General features: G+C 37.0%; 1 protein-coding gene across 1 annotated transcript; it reads left to right on the plus strand.

The window, feature by feature from the left end:
• Positions 1–1,076: 1,076 nt before the first annotated feature.
• LOC139129682 (fibroblast growth factor receptor 4-like) lies at positions 1,077–24,159 on the plus strand. The gene is made up of 18 exons (XM_070695354.1): positions 1,077–1,412; positions 3,145–3,426; positions 4,586–4,876; positions 5,490–5,756; positions 6,081–6,347; positions 6,855–7,205; positions 7,417–7,764; positions 8,280–8,579; positions 9,432–9,572; positions 9,986–10,131; positions 10,565–10,772; positions 11,304–11,414; positions 11,719–11,882; positions 12,275–12,397; positions 14,870–14,981; positions 22,453–22,549; positions 22,689–22,788; positions 22,950–24,159. Exons 1-18 carry the CDS (start codon positions 1,340–1,342, stop codon positions 22,986–22,988), a joined length of 3,420 nt encoding a protein of 1,139 aa, XP_070551455.1. The 5' UTR covers positions 1,077–1,339; the 3' UTR covers positions 22,989–24,159.
• The last annotated feature ends 911 nt before the right edge of the window (positions 24,160–25,070 follow it).

Here is a 25,070-nt window from a genome sequence, read left to right on the forward strand (position 1 = left end):
ACTTCTTAGTTGCTTTATTTAATGCTGCACAGGGTTCCCTTAATTTCTATTTTGAATAAACATTCAATCCCTGACATAATCAGTACGTAACCACCCAAATTTCGAGGGTTATTTGCAGTCGTAGACACGACAACCCGAGCTTTGACAATGCGCCTGTGTATAGGAACTGGGTTGTCGATGGCAGACGACGTCATACGAGGTACGCACAGACAAGCTGCAAGTCATACCACAGGCGTTTCAATCCAGGGACATCTACGTAACAAGACAATAGTAACGCTTTGCAGATTGTTTACTAGTGATGCAGAGTCCTACGTTGACTTTGAATCGGCCATTGTGATTTAGTTCACGTTCAGGTGTTGTTTACATCAGGTTGAAGGGATCTCACACGCCTGTATAAAAAAGGAAAAAGAAACACCACTGTTTACCGATCTTTATTTACTGTCATTTTTCAGTTTTATACTGACTACAGTCTCCTCTGGAAACGCCGGTAAAATACACTGATATCTGATACGAAATAAATATTTATGCGTCCATTAGCCAAACTTCACAATCGGACCCTTTGTCTGAGAGGGCGCATGTGCAAGAAAATGCCCAGTTACCCATATTTATTATTTATCGCAATAAATCCAAAGTGATATCATAAAGTGCGACTTTCATACTATTATATTTCTCTGTACTCATAAAGTGTATGATTTAGTAAGTCATGCAAGTGTAGCAGTCATTCAGACAGTATACTAATTGGGAAGGGTACAAGAAGTTCATTAGAATAAACATAATTATTTTGTTACTTTAATATTCAGTGAGCACAATCACTTGCTGTAACGTTCATTGAAAACGTCTTGTAAAGCTTAGAAGTCAATTTATCACATAATTATTTCCAGTTAATGCAATCAACTAGAGCCGTTGAGAGTTGCTGGTCGTATCGTAACCATGGATAGTGTTAGTCGTGGGGGCTTTATCTTTGTTCATTGAGGCGACAATTAGTTCTGTTATAGAATAATTTGGTCTGACCTCCTCGTAAAGTTTATATAACTATCCTATTGTTAGCGACAGTGTGTTTTCTGCGATAGAGGGTTGTCAGATTCGTGAAATCACGAATCTAGACAAAGGTTCCATTAGTTTTCCGCACAACGTCACTTCCCGTCGTTTCGTGACGACCGATCCTGTCAGCTTGGGAAACAATACGCTTTGCTCTGCATGGATCAATCGTGTGAAGTTCAATCTGAAGTTCAAAGTGATTAGCTGAAGCAAAAGGATGACTATACTTGAACCGTGACCAGTGAATCCTTTCAGGATACTTTTCTGTTCTATACGTTGGAGAGCCAGATATACTACTGACATGAACGTGGCGTTTGCGCTTCAGATTTTCACGGTTGCCACCACACTTACTTTAACAGTTATTATTCATGAAGGTAAGTAAATGTCACCCAGATTCTAATGGAACAAAATCGAGTCAATCAAAATTCAACCCAGCCAAGAGCAATTCCCGTTCCGACCAAACAAAAACTGGGACCAACACAGCTCATGTTTAATGTACTGAAACGCACGTAGTGACCGAAGAAATCGTAAAATCTATCAGTCAGCCTCTAAATACTTGTGCATTACCTTTAACTATATGTATGTATCTAAGTGATAAACTTTGGTTTGGTTTTCTAGCATCTGGGACTATACAATTCAATCAATCTTTGATGCATTAGTGGCGATAGATTCAGAGAAAGCAAACTGGCACTGGTTTGTGATTGACCAACATCGAATACTAGTAATTTCCAATTTTGGACTGTCGATCGAACAATATGTATTAATATCTACGGATCCAACACATATCGATTCAAACACAGTATATGAATTGCTCATATCACCCGCATAGTATGGTTGAATACATTTTTGGCGCTCAGAATAGTATGCGAAGAAATATTTGTCGTGATTCCTCAGGGTTGCAACAAACACGATTGGAACTAATTGGGATTATTGGATTTTCATATTTTTAAAATTTTTCAAAAGTGTTAGGTGCTCTGGAGCTGAATGTTGCAATATTGTACATTACTCATAAAAACAAGGGTGTAATGTAAAAAACAAAAGCAGATGAGATTACATTTGTAGATTAAATCGGCATTACTTCACCGTCAAATTATCCCAAATTAGTTCAAATCGTGTTAACAGTAAAATCCAGGGCTTTGATAATGCTGATGCATAAAAACAAGTGCATACCCACGCTAAAACGATACTTAGCTATGCCATATATCACCAAAATAGAATATTATGTATCTTCCGCTCATTCACTCAGCTGTCATCAATAACAGGTTTCGAATTTATTTAAAAACGAGATAGGGTACAGGGCTGTTAAAAAGCATAATTTTACGCGAACATAAAAAGTATTTCCATTTTATTCATTATATGACTACACTTTCGCATGTTCCTCTATCCTCGTTCTGCGATGTTTTGTGTATATTTTATAAATCTACGACGACATTTCTGTGTCACGAAGAAGATGTGTTAGCAATTTCGACACTTTATATTTTTTTAGGATTCATTTGTTTAAATTATAAATGATAAAACGGACTTTTACTTGCTGCATTTTCTGAATTATGAAAATCGACTTGTTCAAACACAAAATGCGGTCAAGCTCTCTAGGCCTATCAGGCAATATTTTTTTAATTTTATTTATTCCGATACGACGCTTCGATAAACGCACTTTTTAGCGTTGTGCCTGAAATATTTATAGCGAATTAGAACATTAGTTGAAAAACCGATAATCAAATTCTTACTATAGTATGTAATGTTACCATCAAGGCATCTTTCACCCTTTTCTTTCGTAATGAAGTACAAATAAAGGTGCACCGTGCCCAGTTTGAGATATACAAAGAAAAGCGACGGAATTTCAATCATGTAGACAAGCTTCAAAATAAATCTTCAAAACTAAAATATTGTAAAATTAGGGTATCCGCTAAAGTGTCCACGGTGGCCGTGTGATACATTAACTCAACCCTTGAGTAGACACAAATGATATTTTGTCGTTTTTTTACTTTGACAACCAAGAGTAGTTAAATATACTTCCTCTAAATGCAGAGAATCTGTCAAAGTCTTTTCTTGTAGATGCTGTTGTGTTTACGTGTAATGCTATTTTTTATATTTCTTACACAACAGTTACTTCATCGATATCATGGGAGGTGATACCGGAGGATACCCTCGCAAGAGAAGGACAACAGACAGCATTGTTCTGTAAAGTGAACACTGATGGAAGCCAACATCCAGCCATTAAGTGGACACGAGAAGGAAATTCAGTGGATGAATGTTGTGACGTCACTGGTGACGTGTCCAATGGTGAGAGTAACCTACTCATTAAGAACACGACGAAATCTCATGATGGCGAGTGGCAGTGCCAGGTTGCTGGGCTTGGAATGAAGAACGCCACCGTCATTGTTATAGGTACGGCTGACTTTATGCTCTTCATTATTTGTGTTTTCCACATTTACGTTAACGAAACAGTAAATGGAATGGCAAGGGCGTTTCTCATGGCTTTTTAGCCCACGCAAAATTTTATTTTTCTTACATTAACGTCATCTTTATATAGAATCGACTGCCCTTATCATTCTTGAGAAATCATTTTTTTGTGGTTTTAAACACTGACAAGATGTTAACATTATACCAAAGTAAAGATCAAACCAGCACATAAGATAAATGTTTACATAATGTTTATATAATGTCTTATTATGATTATTTATACGGTGGACATTAGGATTAATGTTAACGTTGTCATTAGCTCACGTCACGCGTTTACACAAGTGAGCTAATGTTGTACCGATCTATTTTTGCGTTTGTGTCTGTCTGTGTTTAATGGTATCTCAAGAATACTTACAGGGATTCAGGTCAAATTTAATAGTCAGGTACTATATGCTGGTGGCAAAAAGTGATTAAATTTTGGTTTGTGTACTTTGCTTATTAAATGCTCATTTGCATAAAAAAAGTTTTTAGCAAAAAACCCAGATCTAATCAGATATACAATAAGAATGGCTCGATAAAATTGGAGGAGATTTGCTGCAAGTGTTGACCACACAAGGATGTGTCCGCTATGAAGGTGTGACATGAAACTTAATTGCTAATCTGCATATTTGATGAACTTTCCTAATTAAGAATATATCTGAATTGACCCTGTCAAAATTAACGAAACTTGGTATGTATATTGACGATACTATCATTTAATATTACTGAAAGTCATTACATGTTTTTACTTCAGCAAATTTCTAATTTATATATTTAATGACTTTGATTTTTCCTAATTAGGGATAATATATATATATCTTGATATCCTTGCTCAAAATTGACGAAATTTGCTATGTGCATGGAACATACTATGACATAACATTATTTAAATTCATTAATCGTTTTATTTAATCTAATTTTTAATTTGCATATTGCACTTTGCATAAAAACCATGAAATATGTAATGTATTAGCATCGATAATTGCCTGTATTTTAGCTAAATATAAATAAGTAAATAAATGACGCGGATATTATGACTATTGCCTGTGATAACAATGATTTCTTTTTTTAACTTTTCCAAAACTACCTATCAACGTTTTCACAGGTCGCGATGAGCCGCGATGTTCCATGGAGAGTGGCGTCGATCCGAGAAACAGAGTAATCGCCGGGAATACAATAAGTTTGAGCTGCAGTGTTGAATCTATTTTACCATCGTCTGCTAAACTTGTTTGGAGGAGAAATAACAAGCCTGTAAAGGAAGATAACAGCAATCCGTTACTGTACACATGGCAAGTGGAGGCGGAAGACCATGGTGCTAGTTTTACCTGCAAACTGAAACTTAGAAGAAGCGACACTAGCTTTGTGTGTTCTGAAAACATTACATTGGATGTACAGTGTAAGTACAAGTCCATAGTATACTTGAAGTCAACTTAAAGAAGCATCTTACAGTACGAGAAAGTAAAACGCTGAAAAGAACTAACTTGAATAGTTACATAAGAAAAGGAAATATAAATTATTCAAGCTTGCACATATGACCAATGTTATCACAACATCAATACATTTCATTTTTCACAGAAAGGTTCAAGAGTTAAGGAAGGGGTTAATAAATATGAGAATGGTTCTTTACATTAACTGTGTAATTGTTGTGAGGATGGAATGATTATTTCTTTGTTAGTTTACGAAGGAGAATGGTTCTTTACATTAACAGATTACAATACGATTATTTATTACTGTCCAAACCAATGAGAAAAAAATCACATACTGATTCAAATATATTGCGAGGCACGTAAATCTTAATGAGAAACGATTTGTCGTTACGATAGCGATAGTGGCACGTCACCGATACATTTCCTACTTCATGAAAACGATCAGATAAAAGACGAAAGAAACAAGCCAGCGTTTTGGTAAGTAACGGGAAAGAGTAACTGTTTAGATATCGTTTACAGTAACATTTACACTTGCTGGTAATTTAGAATCTCAATGTGTTTGTTACTGTTGATTATTTACAGATCGTCCTGTCATTAAACTCCCATCAAATATTTGTGTCAAGAAAGCCACACAATTAGATTGTGAGTACGCGCCAGGCAATCCATCGACTACCCAGGTCAAATGGAAAACACCGAATGACGAAACAGCCATGAGAGATAACCCACTTATCATGGATGACATCGATTTACAAGTGAATAATCCAGACAACTATACATGCATTGTCAATAACACCTTCTTCGATGGCAGTCACGGACAAGATGTTGCAATTACTTCAGTTCAATTACAGTGTACGTTACAGACTGTTTGCAAAATAGCCCTAGACTTTATATACTTTTCCCAAGATATCCCACGGTCTATACGAACATCAACAGTCGAATCAGTTGTTCTGTTGTTAATTTCCACACATGTACGCTTCACTACATATTTTACTCAGACGTTTGGTATACAAAGTCAAAAATTTTGTTCTCTGTAATTGATTGCAGTTTTATAAGTATTTGATATTTGTATAAGGCTGACTAAATAGGTATGTTTTTGATTTGTGAATATGACTCTAACATTATTTATCTTGCTATTTCCAAGCATATACAAATGTCATTCTTGTTTTTCAACAGACAACCCAGTCGTCAGTACACTTGTTGAGTATGATATTAAGGAAGGTGAAGACATTGAACTGGATTGCAATGTTCAATCAGTACCGCCAGCAACGGCAATCAAATGGATTACACCTAGTGGAACTGTATATCAAGGACGTCATTTGACTTTGCTCAACATCAACAGAACACACGCTGGGTTGTACACTTGTAAGGCTACCAATAAATTGTGTGATGACTTCGGAGGGCTCGGGAATGGTTCAAATTCAACATTTGTTCGTGTGAAATGTAAGTGTACGAAATGTGAATGTGATTTTCCGTTTGTAATTTGTGCGCAGTACTTGTACTGCGAAGTAAAGAAGTGGAGTTAAATACAATCGTGAATGTATTTTAATAATTGATTTGATGTACAATGGCTGTTTGATTTTTTCCTATTACAATATGAATAATAATGAATATAATAATATGGAACAAAATAATCATGCCAAATGTTCGGAACAGTACTACTTTCAAAAACGACACATGGAGAAAATAATTATCTTGTTTGTGAAAAAGCTCAGTTTCTTTTACAATTAAAAGCACACACTATCGAAACTTTTATTGAGAACAAGCAAGTGTGTACCAATGATAAAAAAAAATTGAAGCAACGTCGACGGTGATGTCATTGCGATGACAATCTTTTGCGTTGCTATAACCCTTCTTACATTAAAGCTGAGATCGTCTCAGATCTCGTTCACCTTTTAAGACACGTATTGTATCTTATTTATCTTCTTTATCTTCAAATGTCTTTTACAGTCAAACCAACAGCTGCCGCATTGTCAACACTCAAGTCATTGCGATACGAGGAGTTCGTGACATTGAGATGCTGCGCGGAGTGTAGCAATCCAGCCGCTTTAATAGATTGGTATATCAATGATATTCCGGTCAATATCAGCGATGGCTATGTGGTCGATACTATCAGTGGCAACATTGAAGTCGAAGACGTCGTCGAGACTGAGTGTGAAAACGGTGGTGTTGTAACATCACAGCGACTGAGTATCCTGACGCTACCTGGGAATAGTCCTGTGAATGTCAAATGCTCCGCACGAAATCCCGTTTTTAAAGAAGAGAAATTCGAGTCCGACGAAGAAACGATTATAGCTACATGTGAGTTAACAAAACTTTATCGACACAAATTAATAAGAAAATTCACTAATTTTATTGAGAGAATTAAAGAGTGTGATTTAATTTAATTGAAACCGCAAACAGTTGACAAGCTTGATAATCTTTATTGCATGCTTTTATTTTAAAAGCAGCTCAACTTAAGCTTTGTGGTTTATATTGAATGCCGTTATTTTGTTTTGAAATCTGCCCTTAGTTGCACCAATATATCCAAAAGGCTGTAAAACTAGCATATTCATTCTTGGGAAGAACGACAGCACTGCAGGTCCATACCATGTGGGAACTGAGATAACGGTCAGATGTATATCTTGTAGCAGTTATCCAACAGCCACCATTCGCTGGTATCTTGGTGAAAAATATCTTCGATCTCCGGATCAGAGGCAAGATATTAGCTCTGGTGTCTTTGATGGAAATGTGACTGAACAGAATATCACTATACGGGTGTCATCTAGAGATCATGGTGCAGACTTGTACTGCGTAGCTGTGAATGAAATTTTCCCAGAGTCGCCATCTTTATCTGAAAGAATCGCATTTCAAGTCCTTTGTAAGTATAGCTTAATATGTTTCACACAATAGTTTCGTTAGATCCATAAGGTTGTTGTAATATTAAGGATGACATTTTTTAACAATTAATTGACCAATTCATCAGTAATCATTGATAATAAGGCTGCCGAAAAGTGAGACTCTTACATCGTCAACCAAAGTGCGAGTTCACTTTACTTAGACCGGATTGGTACGTTTGACCTACGGAATTTTTCGCAGAATTTTTGTCAGTATGACAAAATGTATAGTTATCGAAGTAGAAGTTACTGATTGTAACATCTTTTGTATAAAAACTGTGGTTGACCACTAACAAAATGTCATATTGCCATTTAATAGGATCGAAGCACGCGAAGAATTATTGCCTAAATGTTCTTATTGAAACACTTATCTCCCTTGAACATATTGTCTCTTTAGCTTCTCATATTGACCACACTATAAATAGACACGGAAGTCATTTCTATCAGATTTACATTCATACACTTATCAACACAAAGAATTGTGTTTCGTTGCTTTCAGTTCCACCATTATGTGTTAAACGTTCGAGGTACCGCAAAGTAGAAGTAACTAAGGGTGAACGTACAATACTAGAATGTGAAGTCAGCAGCAATCCTAAGCCTGGCATACAGTGGTTCAGTTCAGCCAAGACTGAGATAAGGAATAATGCAAGATACAACGTTCACCTTAATAGCACAGGTGCTGTCTATTTTAGTTACCTAACCATAAGTGACGTCGAAGCGAACGACAACGGGAATTACACGTGTCTTGCCGAGAATGAGTATGGCACTGTTGCGATTCGTGTCAAACTTATCGTACGAGGTGAGTCACATTTCAACAGATACAGATTGAATGCCTGTGTGGGCAGATACCAATTCGTGGGTAATGGTCCACTTTTAATGATGTGACGGTGAAACACCGAAAAAGTCCTTTGTGACATAAATCTGTGACGTGGTAGTCGTTACAGTCACCTGGTATGCGCCACGTTAGCGCTTATACACACAAAAAGACATTTACAGCTGACGAGTTCAGAACACCTTTTGACTGGAAACATTCCAAAGAACCGTCTACGCATGCGCACATTATGAAACGCGTACAGAAGAGGGCCGCGTTGTCTCCGTGAAAGATGAGCGATGCGCAGCTAGTCGATTTTTTCAGTAGGAAAAATTGATGAACTGTAATAATATTGATTGTGGTGTTTCTTTTTTCAGGACAAAGGAACAATGAAATGAAGCTAACGTGTTGTTTGTCATAAAATTGCAATATGCCGATTGACAGAGTTTGTGATAACATTAAGAGTCCCATAGCCTTAAAGTCAATCTAATGAAATGATAAATATTAGCATTGACAACAAACATGCTTCCTGCACACTGCATTATTGGTAATGGCAAACGTTTACTGAATAAGTTCTATATTTGATATTACCGTAATTTACGCAAGAAATCGCAATATACTTCACATATTGCTAATATTAATAGATCAACATTGTCGTTTGTCTTGTCGTGAGATTGTAGTTGCAAATTATTTGAGCGGTAATATCTACTCCACGTCGTTAAACCTTTAACTCTTGAAAAAATACATCTGCGTTTTAACAACTCAGGTTCTCTCGAAGATAATAATAACTTTTATATGGTTTCACAACAAGCTTAGCCAAGCCTTTGTTTTATCCAACAGGAGGCATCGATGGAGGTTTTGTACTGAATCATATCACAATCGGCGTTGCTGCAGCTGGCGCTTTCGTCATTGCCTTGGCTACGGCAATAGCTGTACTCATCATCAGAAAAGAAAAAAGGTTACAACGGGAAGCCATTAAGAGTAATTTTTCCGATTTTTTTAAATCTAAATACGAATACTCAAAAAGGTCAGTGACAGCTACATGCTGTGATTGTAAGAATCGTTCCCAATGTGTGCAAGTTTAATAATAGCACCGTGTATAACCGATCGCGACATATGTGTCTTTCGAGTGAGCAATCTCTCTCTCTCTCTCTCTCTCTCTCTCTCTCTCTCTCTCTCTCTGCAAGTTCGTTCATTCTACAATGAGGGCACTTAGCAGCTGCTAAGACCGTTTTAGTTCGCTGGCTTCGCTTTGTCCAGTTCACAGACTACGTTTTGCCTTAGTTTTCGTAAATTGCGTTCGTTTTGAATCATACATTTTCATACTATAAGAGTCTTTTACGGTACACGCAAAAGGATGCTCTCGTTAATGGTTGATTTGACACATCGAACAGGTAAAGATGACGACTACGAGGAGATATCAGCAACGAACGAATATGTCGTTAACAAAACTCTCGACGCGGAAATGATTACATTGAGTACTACTCTGACAGCTTGTGAAGAATTCGAGAATGGAGCATCGGATGACGATTCTGATACGGTGGGACACCGATTCTAGAAGTATGAATGTGGAAACAAACAAACACAGACCAATAGGCAGACATATGGATATAGACACATAGGCGCATGACTGCATTACAAAGGCAGACGGACAGATAGATACATGTTTGATCGATAGATGGCAAGATCGATCGCCAACGGATAGATAGATAGATAGATAGATAGATAGATAGATAGATAGATAGATAGATAGATAGATAGATAGATAGATAGATAGATAGATAGATAGATAGATAGATAGATAGATAGATAGATAGATAGATAGATAAGATTACAAAGAAGTACTTGGACAGATTTAACAGATGTTTGTTGAATAATTGACGGGTGGATGAATGAATGACGAATGAATGAATGAAATAGTGGATTGAACATAGTGAACTATTGACAATTTTCCTTTTTTCTTCTTACATTAGTCTGATAAAGGATATATGGATCTCGTTGATGAAAGGAAATCGCAAAGCTATTTGCAGCCGTGGGTTTCTATCTTAGAATTCCCACGTGATCGGTTACATGTCGTCAAAACGATATCAACTGGTAAATTGTATACAACGGTCAAGGCGTTTGCATGGTGTATCGGAGGTAAAGATGGGCAAAGTGAAGTCATAGTTAAAATGGAACCTAGTAAGTATGTGGAAAGCAATGCAATGTTATACAGACTTTGGTAACTGCTGGAAGTTTTGCTAACATGCTTCAATTTTTGGAGAATATAATTAGACTAGGCTATATATTTATGTTTGAAATGAACATATTATTATAGTACGGCCTTTCAAATTAAAGTACTTAAGCTTTTGCTCAAACTTTTCATAAGGGAACTTTTAACCAGCTCCATTCCAATCAAAGAATAACCTAAGGGGTCACAGTGCTAATTAATGCTCGATAAACAAATTACTAAACATTTACCGATACTTGATTTTCAAACTGACGCAATTTACAGGTTAGATCTATTTGGGAAAGTTTAACTTTCGATTTTGATAAAAAGAACCGTGTGGATCAGTACTTATTCCCAGAGCTTCAAAATTAGCCCCGATAAGGAGTAGATAAAAATATTGTAAATGTTTGACGGTCCGAAATTTGTCACAGAGACGCATTTTGATCTAATACAGCCAGGGGTTTTATTTTCACCTAAAAACCTGAGTTTTGTCAATTTCCTAGATAGTGTCGATGCGAAGTTCAAAGACAGAGCCTCAAAAGAACTCCAGCTACTAAAGAGAATATCGGCACACAAAAACATAACACAACCAATTGGATGCTGTACAAAAAATGGTAAGTGTTAAAAAAATATTCAGAACAAAGCAATCAACTATTATAGTCATCATGACTATAAGGACAAATTAACTTTCAACGTCTCACAATAAAGCCACCATAACAAGTATTATCGAACTTGAACATGATTTATAAGAACGTTATGAAAACGATTTGTTCCAACCAGATAAGAGAGAAGAGAAAAGGAAATTGACCGGATAATGTCAAAATATAATATCATAATAGGTTCATCAAAAGTTTCATCACATTCACCATATTAAACGTGATGCACGATTAACATTTTCCATTGTCTTTTCACACGCAGGTCCAAAATACTTGATTTTTGAGTGTGCATCCGGTGGAAATCTCAAGGCTTTCTTGCGTGCAAATGGCAAAGATCTTGCTTATGCTACGGACATAGGACAGCGGCGACTTTTGAAATTGGCGGTAGGCATTGCGTGTGGAATGAAGTACTTAGCTGAACAACAGGTGAATTTTAATGCACATATTTACTTTCCTTCTTTTCACAAAACACATCGTCCTCTATTTGCATCCAGTAACACCAAGTTATGATGTTTATGCATGTCGCACTCTAAATACTACTGCAAGGCATGGACCGCTATTCCTAGTCCAGTAAGCCTTGAAGAAGGCTACACCATAGTGGCGGCGCAAGTTGAAGCAACATGAATATGTTTCTTATTATTCTTAAAACAATACCACATCTCTAACATAAACAAATGTATTAAATTGTTTGGTATTATTCATAGGATTTAAATTGAGATCTCGAATCAAATAATTGTGATTCTAAAAGAAAAGTGAGAATGTAAAGACGAGTAATGTAACTCGCACTTTCGGTTATTTGAATTCTTCTTGGAGTGCAGATCGTACATAGGTATCTGGCAGCGAAACATGTTTTGGTTTATGAGCGAGGTATATGTAAGATATCCAACTTTAGCTACGCTAGTGATGTGATCGAAGTGGATACGTTCTTTGAAGTGAATCAGGTGAGTATTTACTTACATCAAACATTCACAGTTTTGGCATCAGAAGCAATCCGAAAACGTGATACTTCACCCTTTTTATCCAAAGCCATTTCTTTGAACGTAATATTTGCGCTGGCGGAAAACTATGTTAGCTAAGATAACCGAATATATTAAAAGTGGTCACGTAAAATTTTTTATACATCATAGAATGCAAATACATAACTTTTCTCCTAGAGTGATTACAAGTCAATGTTATAAACGTTAATTTTCTGGTCACATTTTTTTCAGGAAATGCTATGCATGAATTTGAAATATTGACAGGTGTCAATCATGTTGCATCTGCAAAGTCGGTCTCCGATATGACCTTTGATCCCATTAGTTCTGTGTGTGGGAAATTTTGTCACGTCGTAAAAATATTTTTAACATATAATACATTTAGGGAGCACTTTCTCTATTCTTTTTGTTACAATTTCCCCGTGCAAGATCCAGCAAATCTCTATGTTGTGCCCAGGCATATGATATCCTTCATTTATCCTTTATAAAAGCCGATTAAGACGATTATAATGAAATAAACATCCGCGTTTTAAATTTATTGTAACGCCCTTATGTAATTGTTTTTTTCTCACTACTTCTAAATTCATTTCTTGTGTAATATTTTTAATCATTTCGCACCATGATTTCTGCAATTTTATTTACATGGGAATGGTTGACATCCATATACTTTGCATATTGTTATATCACATTATATTATAGCTTTGTCAATACCAGTGAATTTTGTGACGTCATACCCATACATTATTACTGATAATGTATTCCATTATTCAGCATTGTGGCCCCACAGCGAGCAATTTTTTTCTTTTGAAAACGAAAAAAAGGACTGCGCATTTCAAAGGAGGGAAAGTATCGGATAAACCATGTAATACACAAAACTATAAATCTTGATAATGGTGCACAATATTGATAATAATGTCTTACTGTACGATTTATCACATTGTTTTGAGTCCTCACGCATGCACTTGTCGTCTGGTTGGCTGGCGCTCAGCATGCAGTCCCCTTCCGATACGCTGGTTGTAATACTACGTTTGTTCACAACATGGTTCGCTTCGTTGCCGTATATGTGAAACAAAACTCAGTACGTTTGCAAACTCCTGGACGATACTGAGTTTGACACATGGCATATTATGTATAACAGTGGCCATGTAAACTATGCAAGCATGAAAGGCTACTCGAACCAGCCGTAAACGGGCCAACAACGGCAGCTACTACCAACAATCATGACGACCGTGGAATCTCCGTTGATCTAACATCTCGGCCACCTTATTCTAATGCACTGACTGTAATCGGAGACAACTTTCATTCAATTTTTTTTGGTCAACTGTACCTTTCAAGCACCCGTTTACGTCAAGTTTTCTCCTTCGCCGAAAAAAATAGCTCTTCTCAAGAAGCCATCGAAAATTAAATTTATAGACACTATTATTATTGAAATATAAACTTTTGAATAACAATGTTGAACTCTGTTGATATTGTTTGCAATGAATGTACTACTAGCGACATAATAATGATCGTATTGATCAGCTGATATCATGGCCATACAGCTCGCTGATCATGCTGATGTCGATGCATGAACATTCCGTTTTCTTCAACTCTGGCATTTCACCGTGTCGGCTTCTTGAATGGCATGATATTTAAAGGTGATGTTTCAAGTTTGATATAGACGGTAGGGATGCAGTTCCTTTTCATTTCCTTCGAAAATACATCGTTTTTCAATTCAAAATTGAACCGTGAAAGTCTTGGTCATTTTTTGTGCTAAATGTGCGTGTTCAGTGCAGTGCAGTGTGGAGTGCATGTGATGTGTACAGAGTCAGGACGCTCACAGGCTTCAGTTTAAATTTCCTTTTTTATTTGTTTTCTACAACTACAAATTCACAGGCATTGCCAAAACTATAAAATAATAGCAATATATGCACCCCTCCCGGCCCATAATGGACTCAAGCAAACTTTGCGCTCCATAATGTACTCGGCTTCGCCTCGTACATTATGTCGTGCAAAGTTTGCTTTCGTCCATTATGGGCCGGGAGGGTGTGCATTATTGCGTAATTAATGAGCTTCCCATTCCAAAGTACATCGAGAAGTACAGAAATAGCCCCATCCTATTGGTAATTGTGACTGCATTAACAATATAGAAGACACCCCTCTTATCGTTCCAATAAGAAAAGAGTATTTTATACAAGCTGGGAGCTTTCATGAGAGTCTTCTCTATAAATATCAAGAAAAAATGATTTATTGTTAGTAGATTTTTGCATTTGTAATGGTATATATTTAACATGAGCCGTGTACAGTTTCAAAGTAGGAAACTCTATTATCCTTGTTGTCACAGGATATCATTGGAAAGAGTCGAACGAGTTTGAACGAGATGATGACTCATTAATTCGCTTTTCTCCTGACGAAATAAAGGTGATTTATATTTTTATTAAAATATATTGCATTTCACAGGGAAAACTTCCCTACAAGTGGATGGCAGTTGAATCACTGGTCAATAAAGAGTTCACATCAATGACTGATGTTTGGTCATTTGGAGTTGTCTTGTGGGAAATATTTAGTTTGGGTAAGGAATTAATCAAATAGTCTAGTTAAATATTTTTTTCAAGAAGAAATTTCCTGTACCGTTACAGTAATGGTGGACAATATATGCCAATGTGGTGGGGCTGCTTCCTTTAAGTGTGTAGTCCCGTGTCACAACCTTGGTCCATGGCTTTGCTTCGTTGAGAAACAAAACGTTTCAAGTGAGCAACAGGAAAACTTTTATTTGAATATTTCAAGTATATTGATGTATATTTACATAATGATCTCCAAGCCCAAAGCTGATGATGACTTGCCCTACATGGGCATGAAAACCCCATAATACTTTTACTGTATTTTTAATCTTTACGGCCCTGATACGGCTTTTTGTTGCCCGAGGTCATACGGCGGAAGGGCCCGAGCGTGCGAGGGCCCGTACGCCGTACGACCAAGGGCCGCAAGCCGTATTAGGGCCGTAAAGGTTTTATCATATACCTTATGGAATGATAAGCATGTAGTTTACATAATAGTCGCGCCAGCGGCTTACTGACTACTGTTATGTAGGTCATTTTCCCCATACTCATCATGACCTGAGTTCAATTAGTCTAGAACATTCTCAAGGTCACTGCCCTTGATGACCTCACAACCTTTGAATTCAATTAGTCATGTTTGGAATGTTCTGGAAAGTTGATTAGTTGTGTAAGGGAGATAATTTTAGAACAGTAATTAGCATGTCAAAAAAGGTTCTAGATTGTTCTTACATGCCTTTATAAAAGGGACGTGCACAGCTTCCAGTCAGACTTTTGGGATCGTGTCTCTTGTGTGTTACTAAACTCCAGCAGTAGTCATTCTCAAGACCTTTCAAGACCTTCACTGCCAACGCTGGATTTATACTGTGGACTTTGTGCAGTTTCAAGCCTGCAAGCCAAAGGACTGTTCATTCATCCGACTGACTGTTACAACTCTGAGACTGGAGCTCTGCCGTCCCAGCTGAGATAAGTAGTCTGTACACTTTTAAAGCTTGTACTCTATCCCTGACTTAGCAATTAGTTTTATTTTCGTAATAAATTTTGTTTAAACGTTAACTGCTGAGTTCACCCTTTTGTTCGTTTTCTCTGCACGTAACAAAATTGGGGGCTCGTCCGGGATACGAATATTTTGAGCCGTTTGACAACATTTTGCCTGCTTTTTTAAAACTACTGTATACTGTGAACTCAGCGAAATTCAATCATGGCGGAATTCAAGCCAGACGAATTTATGGATGACCTTGATCAGGACACATTTAATTCCCTCAGAAAAGACAACCTCATAGCACTGGCAAATTTCCTTAAAGTAGATGTCAAAAGATCTATGCGCAAGCGAGAAATTCAGTTCAAGATTGCAAAACATTTAGTTAATTCTGGCCATTTTGAGGAGTCTGCCTTAAAAGATTATGAGCCTGAGTCTTCCTTCGAACTCAAAAAATTAGAATTAGAAATACAGGCAGATTTGGAGCTTAAGAAATTGGAATTAGAAAAGGAAAAATTGCAAATGGAAGAAAGGGAAAGGCAGGAAAAATTACAAATGAAAGACAAAGAATTACAAATGAAAGACAAAGAATTACAAATGGAAGAAAGACAGAGAGAAAAGGAGAGAGAATTGGAAGAACATCGACTACAGTTAGAAATGAGACGTTTAGAGCTTGGACAATCAGGAAAATTCTTCCCTTCAGACAAGTTTGACATCACTAAGCATTTCAGGTTAGTTCCCCCTTTCCAAGAAAAGGATGTTGATAAATATTTCCTTCATTTTGAGAAAATTGCTCAGAGTCTGGATTGGCCTAAGGAGTCCTGGTCTATGCTTTTGCAGAGTGCTTTGGTGGGTAAAGCCAGAGAAATTTACATTCAGTTGTCAGTAGAGCAGGCTTCAAATTATGATTCTGTGAAGGAATTAATTCTCAAGGGCTATGAGTTGGTGCCTGAAGCTTACCGTCAGAAATTTAGGGATTGTGAGAAGGTGAAGGATCAAACTTATGTTGAATTTGCTCGAACAAAAGAACAACTGTTTGATCGCTGGTGTTCTTCTGAAAAGGTCAGTCAGAATTATGACAAATTACGACAGCTTGTTTTGATTGAAGAATTTAAGAGGTGCATTCGGAGTGACATCAAGACGTTTATCAATGAACAAAAGGCAGATACATTGGAGGTTGCTGCACGTTTGGCCGATGATTATTCATTGACCCACAAATCTTCATTTCTCAGCAAACCATCCCAGTCCTTTTCATACAGAAACAATGCAGGTAAATTTAACTCCTCCTTTTCATCCAAGAATTTTTCAAAGGAGAGTAGAAAATCAAATGACAACAGTTCACAGAGTTCAAGTAACACTCCCACATCATCAGATCCCAAGTCTCAATCTCCTTCTGACAAACAGTTCGGTACACTTTCTTGTAATTATTGTAAGAAAGACGGCCATTTAATGTCAGAGTGTTTCAAATTGAAAAGAAAACGTGAAGGTCAAAGTGGTCAAAGTGGATCTAAGCCCACCGGCTTTATTTCTTCATCAACTCAATTAGAGTCTAATAATGTGTGCAACACATTTTCTGAGGTTAAACCCCTCTTATCCCCAATTAATGAGGTCAAGGTCAATTCTTCTCAAGATAGCATTATGGGTATTTTCGAGCCATTTATTCATAATGGTTTTATATCACTTTCTAGTGATTTCTCTTCCGCTAACCCTGTCAAATTTTAAGAGATACCGGGGCTTCCCAGTCTCTTTTGTTGGCAGATACCCTGCCGTTTTCTGAAAAGTCATTTTCAGGTTCTAAAGTTCTTATTAAGGGGGTAGATTGTAATGACTACATTCCTGTTCCTCTCCATAATGTCTATTTGTCTTCGGACTTTGTTTCTGGACCTGTGGCTTTAGGTATTAGGCCTTTTTTGCCTTTTGAAGGGATTCACCTTCTTCTTGGAAACGACCTTGTGGGGACAAGGTCATTACTAATCCACTTGTGACTGATAATCCTAGTTTAGATCAGGATCCAGAGCCAATTGAACAAGAGATACCCGATTTATTTCCTTCATGTGCCATTACTCGAGCCATGTCAAAGAAAACTTCAGAGAATCAAAATACTCTCAAAAATAATGTCACAGATGTTGACTTAAATGACACCTTTCTCAGTCAGGTGTTTGACACGGATCATTCCGTTATCCCTCGTGGATTTGAAACTTCCAGTAAAACTTCTGCTGACCAAAGTCAGACATTTTCTAGATCAAATCTCATTGCAGAACAACACAAAGACCCAGATATTTTGTCTTTGTTTGACAGGGTAGATGATGAAGGTAAAACTTCAGATAGCTCTGTTTCCTATTATACAAAATCTGGTATTCTCATGCGTAAATGGAGACCTCCAGATGTCTTGGTTGATGACGATTGGGCTATAAAACATCAAATTGTTGTTCCAAAGCCCTATCGTGCTGAAATATTGCGCCTGGCCCATGAAACGCCCTGGGCTGGTCATTTGGGAGTAAGGAAAACTTATCATAAAATTCTCAGTCACTTTTATTGGCCTAATCTCAGGCAGGATGTAGCACATTTCTGTAAAACTTGTCACACATGTCAAATGGTAGGAAAGCCAAATCAGACCATTCCAAAGGCCCCTTTACAGCCAATTCCTGCATTTCAAGAACCATTTAGTAGGATTCTAATAGACTGTGTTGGGCCCCTACCAAAAACAAGATCAGGAAATGAGTACATGCTGACAATTATGTGTACATCAACTCGGTTCCCAGAAGCCATACCACTGAGAAACATAAAGACAAAGACTATAGTGAAAGCTTTAGTCAAATTTTTCACTTTATTTGGCCTCCCTAAATGTCCAGTCCGATCAAGGCTCCAACTTTATGTCTGGTATTTTTCAACAAGTAATGGATCAGCTAGGCATTAAACAGTATAGGTCATCCGCCTATCATCCAGAAAGTCAGGGTGCTCTTGAGCGATTTCATCAAACTTTGAAAAACATGATTAGGACTTACTGTTTTGACACAGAGAAACAGTGGGATGAAGGAATTCATTTTTTGCTCCTTGCTGTTAGAGAGTCAATTCAAGAGTCTCTTGGTTTTAGCCCATTTGAGCTTGTATTTGGACATACAGTCCGTGGCCCACTTAAGCTCGTAAAGAGAGATTCCTATCAGACGATGATGATTGTCTGAATATTTTGCAATATGTGTCAGATTTTCGTACAAAACTCTCTAAAGCATGTGAATTAGCCAGAGAAAATCTTGAGTCATCTCAGCAGTCAATGAAAACCAAATACGATAAAAACACCTCAAAACGGAAGTTTGAACCAGGTCAAAAAGTTCTTGTTCTACTTCCAATTCCTGGCAAACCACTCCATGCTCGTTACTTTGGGCCATATCTAATTGATAAGAAATTGAGTGATTTAAATTACATCATAACAACACCTGACAGGCGAAAACAAAAACAGCTATGTCACATAAATATGCTTAAGCCATATTTGGATAGGGATAATCCTACTATAACTCAGCCTGTCAGTGCAGTCAGTTCAAACCATTATGAAGATAGTGATACTGAAACTGACTTGAGTGAAAATACTCTAAACTCAAAGCTGGGCTCGGTCAAGCTTCAGAACTCAGAAATCCTGGAGAAGCTGGAGTCTACAAAGTTGGCACACCTCCAGCCAGAACAACAACAACAGGTGAAAGAACTGCTCCACGAATATGAACATTTGTTCCAAAATATTCCAACAAGGACAAACATCATCTATCATAACGAAGATGTCTGCGACAGTAATCCAGTGGAACAACATCCAGACGGACTGAATCCTGCGAAAGCGGAATATCTCCAGGAGGAAGCCAAGTATTTGCCGAACAATGACTTTATCGAACTCAGTAAAAATAACCGGACTTTGCCGTGCATACTTTATGCCAAATTCAGTGCCATTTCAAGTTTTCCAACAACAAATTGCAAGAAGATAGTCATGGGACATCCTGTTTGCTACTTTTCACACAAATTTAACAAATCCCAGAGAAACTACTCTACAATTGAAAAAGAGTGTTTATCTTTGATATTAGCTTTACAGCATTTTGAAGTTACTTTTGAAGTTACTTCTTCAAATCAGCCAATAGTGGTTTATATTGATCACAACCCTCTTGTTTTTCTGCAGAAATTTAAAGGCAAAAATCAGAGATTGCTAAGATGGAGTTTAATGTTACAGGAGTTTAATCTTGACATTAGACATATCAAAGGCAGAGACAATTTAATTGCAGACTGTCTCTCTCGTATTTAGAGTTTATTGTTGTTCACTTTCAAGAAATTTTACTTTAGAGTACAAAAAATTTGAGTACTTAAATCCTTTTCAAGATTACATTTGTAAAAGAAAGATTTTTCTTTGAAAAATTTTCTTTTTTTGAAGAGGGGTGTTGTTATGTAGGTCATTTCCCCACACTCATCATGACCTGAGTTCAATTAGTCTAGAACATTCTCAAGGTCACTGCCCTTGATGACCTCACAACCTTGAATTCAATTAGTCATGTTTGGAATGTTCTGGAAAGTTGATTAGTTGTGTAAGGGAGATAATTTTAGAACAGTAATTAGCATGTCAATAAAGGTTCTAGATTGTTCTTACATGCCTTTATAAAAGGGACGTGCACAGCTTCCAGTCAGACTTTTGGGATCGTGTCTCTTGTGTGTTTACTAAACTCCAGCAGTAGTCATTCTCAAGACCTTTCAAGACCTTCACTGCCAACGCTGGATTTATACTGTGGACTTTGTGCAGTTTCAAGCCTGCAAGCCAAGACTGTTCATTCATCCGACTGACTGTTACAACTCTGAGACTGGAGCTCTGCCGTCCCAGCTGAGATAAGTAGTCTGTACACTTTTAAAGCTTGTACTCTATCCCTGACTTAGCAATTAGTTTTATTTTCGTAATAAATTTTGTTTAAACGTTAACTGCTGAGTTCACCCTTTTGTTCGTTTTCTCTGCACGTAACACTACGCATGCGCTTATTCATAATATACTATGCGAGTAACCGGAAGTGTACCCTACTTTCATGCGCGCCGCCATGTTTTTTTTTGAGTTTTCGTAAATAAACAAATACGAAACGTGCAAATTATTGTTTTATAACATGCCATTTATAAAATATATCTTTTTTATTAGCCAGTAAGTGTTATCATCCACCTTGTCGCTGATACAAAAATCGTTAATATCACGCATAAAAATAGAAAAAAAGGAGAAAACTATCGTGATTATGAACGGGGGCCTACGCAAAGAATGCTGGGATTGAATTTTAGAAAAGCGCTCCCTGTGTCAATAACTAGATTCAAAAATTGCCAGTTTTTAGATGGAACGCTATAGTTTTCAGCTTGCAAAGTGGAAGGTGGGCAGTGTGGTTACCATTGCAATAATAATGACGGCATAATACGTCCCTTGTTTAACACAATAGGCTGTTATCATGGTGAAAATTGCGAATTTTTGTCCACTATTTTTACACATTACAGAAAATCTATACTTGCACTTCTGCAGGGTTTGACGTCGTGTACGTACGTGAACTACTTTCATCAGAGGGAAACTGGGCATAGTTGTCATACAAATGTATATGAAGTAACAGTTAATTCTATTTTATCATGAATCAATACAAAAAACATTGCCAATATTAATCCCTGGCGCGACAACAAGGGCTGAGCCCTATATAATATTATTCAGCATCGTTTTGGAGATAAAAATGCGTGCGATATCAAAAATTCATCGCCATTTGATTCAATATTTTAGAAAAGCGATGGCCGCTTCCCGTCGCGGATTGACATACATAATGACGTCATTTGTTTACCGTAGAATTCTAGAACGCGCAGAGCAACGTTCGTAGGCCTCCTAGTACATGACCAACAGGCTCAATATAACCTACAATAAATTGACATCACGCTTTCTTACACCTCCATTTCAGCCTGGATCACAGGCACGCATGTACATACACAGGGTTTCACTAGAATTTAGAAATATAAGCCAATGTCACCGGTGCGGATCCACTGTCGCCACGCGCCACTACGATCGGAGCGAGTAGACGTTTTCCTAAGCTCGCGCTGGCTTTGTGTAGGAATGGAACGTTTGCGGATAGCAACGCGCGTAGTAACCAGAATTGAGTTAGTTCTGAAATGCACGCGATTGCCCATATTTGGGCACCGGGCCGGGGCATGATACGTAAAAAAAATGCACGGATCTGAGGGCGCTTCCTCCCATAGGTTAACACAGGCACGTGAATGTAGGTATATGATAAAATGGATTATTGCCTGTATTTAAGCTGAAGAATACATAGAATACGGTTAATAATCCATTTCTTTTATTCAGCAAGCCTGTATTCATATGGATTCATGTGAATTTTAATACAGTCAACTCATTAGTGTGAATTTATCTGTATTCTTGCGCTTTGATGCAGTGCACTTGTTCGCAAAACGAACTTAATTTACTCTTATGTAAGTTACAATTGAAAAAACAAATGTTTAATCTTTCTCTTACACCACAGGTTCAAGCCCATACCGGAAACTTTCAGAAGCCGATGTGCTTTCCATGCTGAACCAAGGTCATCGATTACCAAAACCTGATCACTGCAGACGGGAAATGTAAGAAATTTATTTCGAAGCAATACGTTTATTGAAAGAAAGGACAGTCTGGTATGTCATTTATTCCAAATGCAATTTAATTTATTTCCATGTATTTAGATAAAGCGCAACTTGGGTTCTTAATTTGTTTTCAATGCAGATTTGCAGCGATGCTGGCATGTTGGAAGTTGAGCGCTGACACTAGGCCAGCCTTTTCAGTACTTCATGAAAAACTTCAGACACTACCTGTCGTTGTTGAGGTAGGAGAACTGTATTTCAATTCTAGCTTTGTCAAATACCTAAGAGTTATTGCACTTACGTTTTCGAATATATATGTCCAATAATAATACCTTTAAGTTTAAACGGAGATACTGCAAAATAACTGTGATACTAAGACTGATTTTTTCTCTTTCATTTTCAGGGCAATACTTCCGCTGTTGTTAATATCAACAATACATAAACAATACTGTCGGACCAAGATGAAGTCACCTTGGTGAAAACTGTTATTTTTCTTTATCGTACCCAAGCTATGGCTTTTAATTGAGTCTATTAAGAATCTTTATTGTCACATTGAAATTATTGAAAGTAAAAGTCATTATGTAAATATTTTATCTTGGTTAGTGTTAGATATAGCAAACAAAAGTTCCGCTACTCTTATTGTCATTTGATATTCAAGTATCTTAGTACCAACAAGCGTTTGTCTGATAGACTTTAGCATCTTATTCTTACTCCGTCGTGCGTGAATAAAGAAAACCAAAGACGTTCTCGCATTAATGCCTTTGAGTTGATCTTGAGTCGATGAATAAAACCGAAAATTGGTAGTCTGAAGAGCTGTGTGAACGAGGCAGTATATTCGCGTAAAAGTAATTTGTATTTATTTTTATTTGCAATGTGTGCAGTGTCATGACGTTTCTGCTATTGTGTACTTAATTTTGTGATTATGTTTTGAATAATTACGTCACATTGTTTTAATGATATTAAAAACTACATTTTGTCATATCGCAGGAAAGCCTCTTAATATCACAGAACAGTGCAATTTACTATCTGTAGAGCATTCCAGTCTTGATATAGGAAAATCGTAGAATTCTACAGGCCGATAAATAGTAATACAGGACATGAATTATATGTTTAGTTATTTTGTTATGAAATAGTAAAAAACATCTAATGAATGATATTTCCGCTGTGTTTTAGAATGGTCTTGATTTAAGATATCCTATTTTTTTTCTTTGACTATCAGATAGTGTGCAAGAGATGATTGTTGATCTTTGGCAGAAGTTATTATTGGAATGATTTTTTTCACATCATGTTTCTTTCGAGTTCTGCAGTTTATCATCCTTTAAATTTATCTCCGTCTTCATAGTTGTGTCAGTCACTAGTCCAGAACCGGATGTTAAACTTTGACCCCAAAACAGGTGTCAGCAGATGGCTTCATCATGTGTAGATTTGAAAATGTAAACTTAATATAAAGGCCATTTATGGTAACCGTTGTCAAATTATCTTTATTCACAATGATTGCATACAAAGTCAAAATTTTCATGGTGACTCGATGTGTATGACAGAGAAAGCGGATATTTTTCAATCAAGATGGCAGTATTTTAAATAAAGATCTGAAGTGGCGCTTCCTTCCAAAATACTGTGTGTCTGCCTCACAGTTAATGTATAAGAGTTACAATCCAAGAAGATATCAACTCATATTCTCGGAAATACAACTCTGACAAGTGCAATGTTTTCTCAACGACGAAGGGGTGGGTCAAAATATTTTGTCTCACAAATCATATAAAATTACACAAAAAACTGTCAATTAGAAAGGAACACGCCTAAGATGGTTTCACTGTAAAACCAGAAAGAAAGCTTGGCCAGACGTGTGCTTCAAAATGACCCATGACAGCATTACAGCTACTAATCTAGACGTAGTCAGATGTGACTATTAGACCTTTGAGTCACAACTGGCCACTCCTATTAATATTTATATGTTTACGTTACTTGTGTGCTATCACACCTATGACAGCCGAAATATCAAATATTGGCTCTCTCGTTAGATTGGTAACCAAAATACCATATAGCTGACAAATCCTTTTTAACTATTTACAAAGCGGACTTCCCTTTACCTAGCAAATTAAATTACATAATGAGCCAGCGTTACAAACCAAGAGGTAATCAACATTTGAGCAAAAAATTCTGGCGATGAAGTTAAGTGTTACAGAAACTAAGAGCAATATGGCCGTGAGAATTCCGAACTTCTCTCTTTTTCTACCCTTGGTTGATAGCTCTGCTGGGTGACGGATTGGTGCCCGAGGCTGTCTTTCGCTAGGTTTAAGCGATGTATTCATTGCTTTGATAATGTTTTATTATTAATATTATTATTACACTTTATTTAAAGAGGGTAATCTGATTACAGTAAAGTAATTGTAATTTCCATCAGAGCCCTCATGAACAGAAGGCAAAATACACAAACAAATCATCGAATAAACAAAAAACGTATGGAATAGACGAATAGAAGATGTCGAAGATCAAAAGGAAAAATAGGCTAGTCTAAGTCAGA

Source organism: Ptychodera flava, chromosome 3 (assembly GCF_041260155.1).
Source record: "Ptychodera flava strain L36383 chromosome 3, AS_Pfla_20210202, whole genome shotgun sequence".
Taxonomy (NCBI): Eukaryota; Metazoa; Hemichordata; class Enteropneusta; family Ptychoderidae; genus Ptychodera; species Ptychodera flava.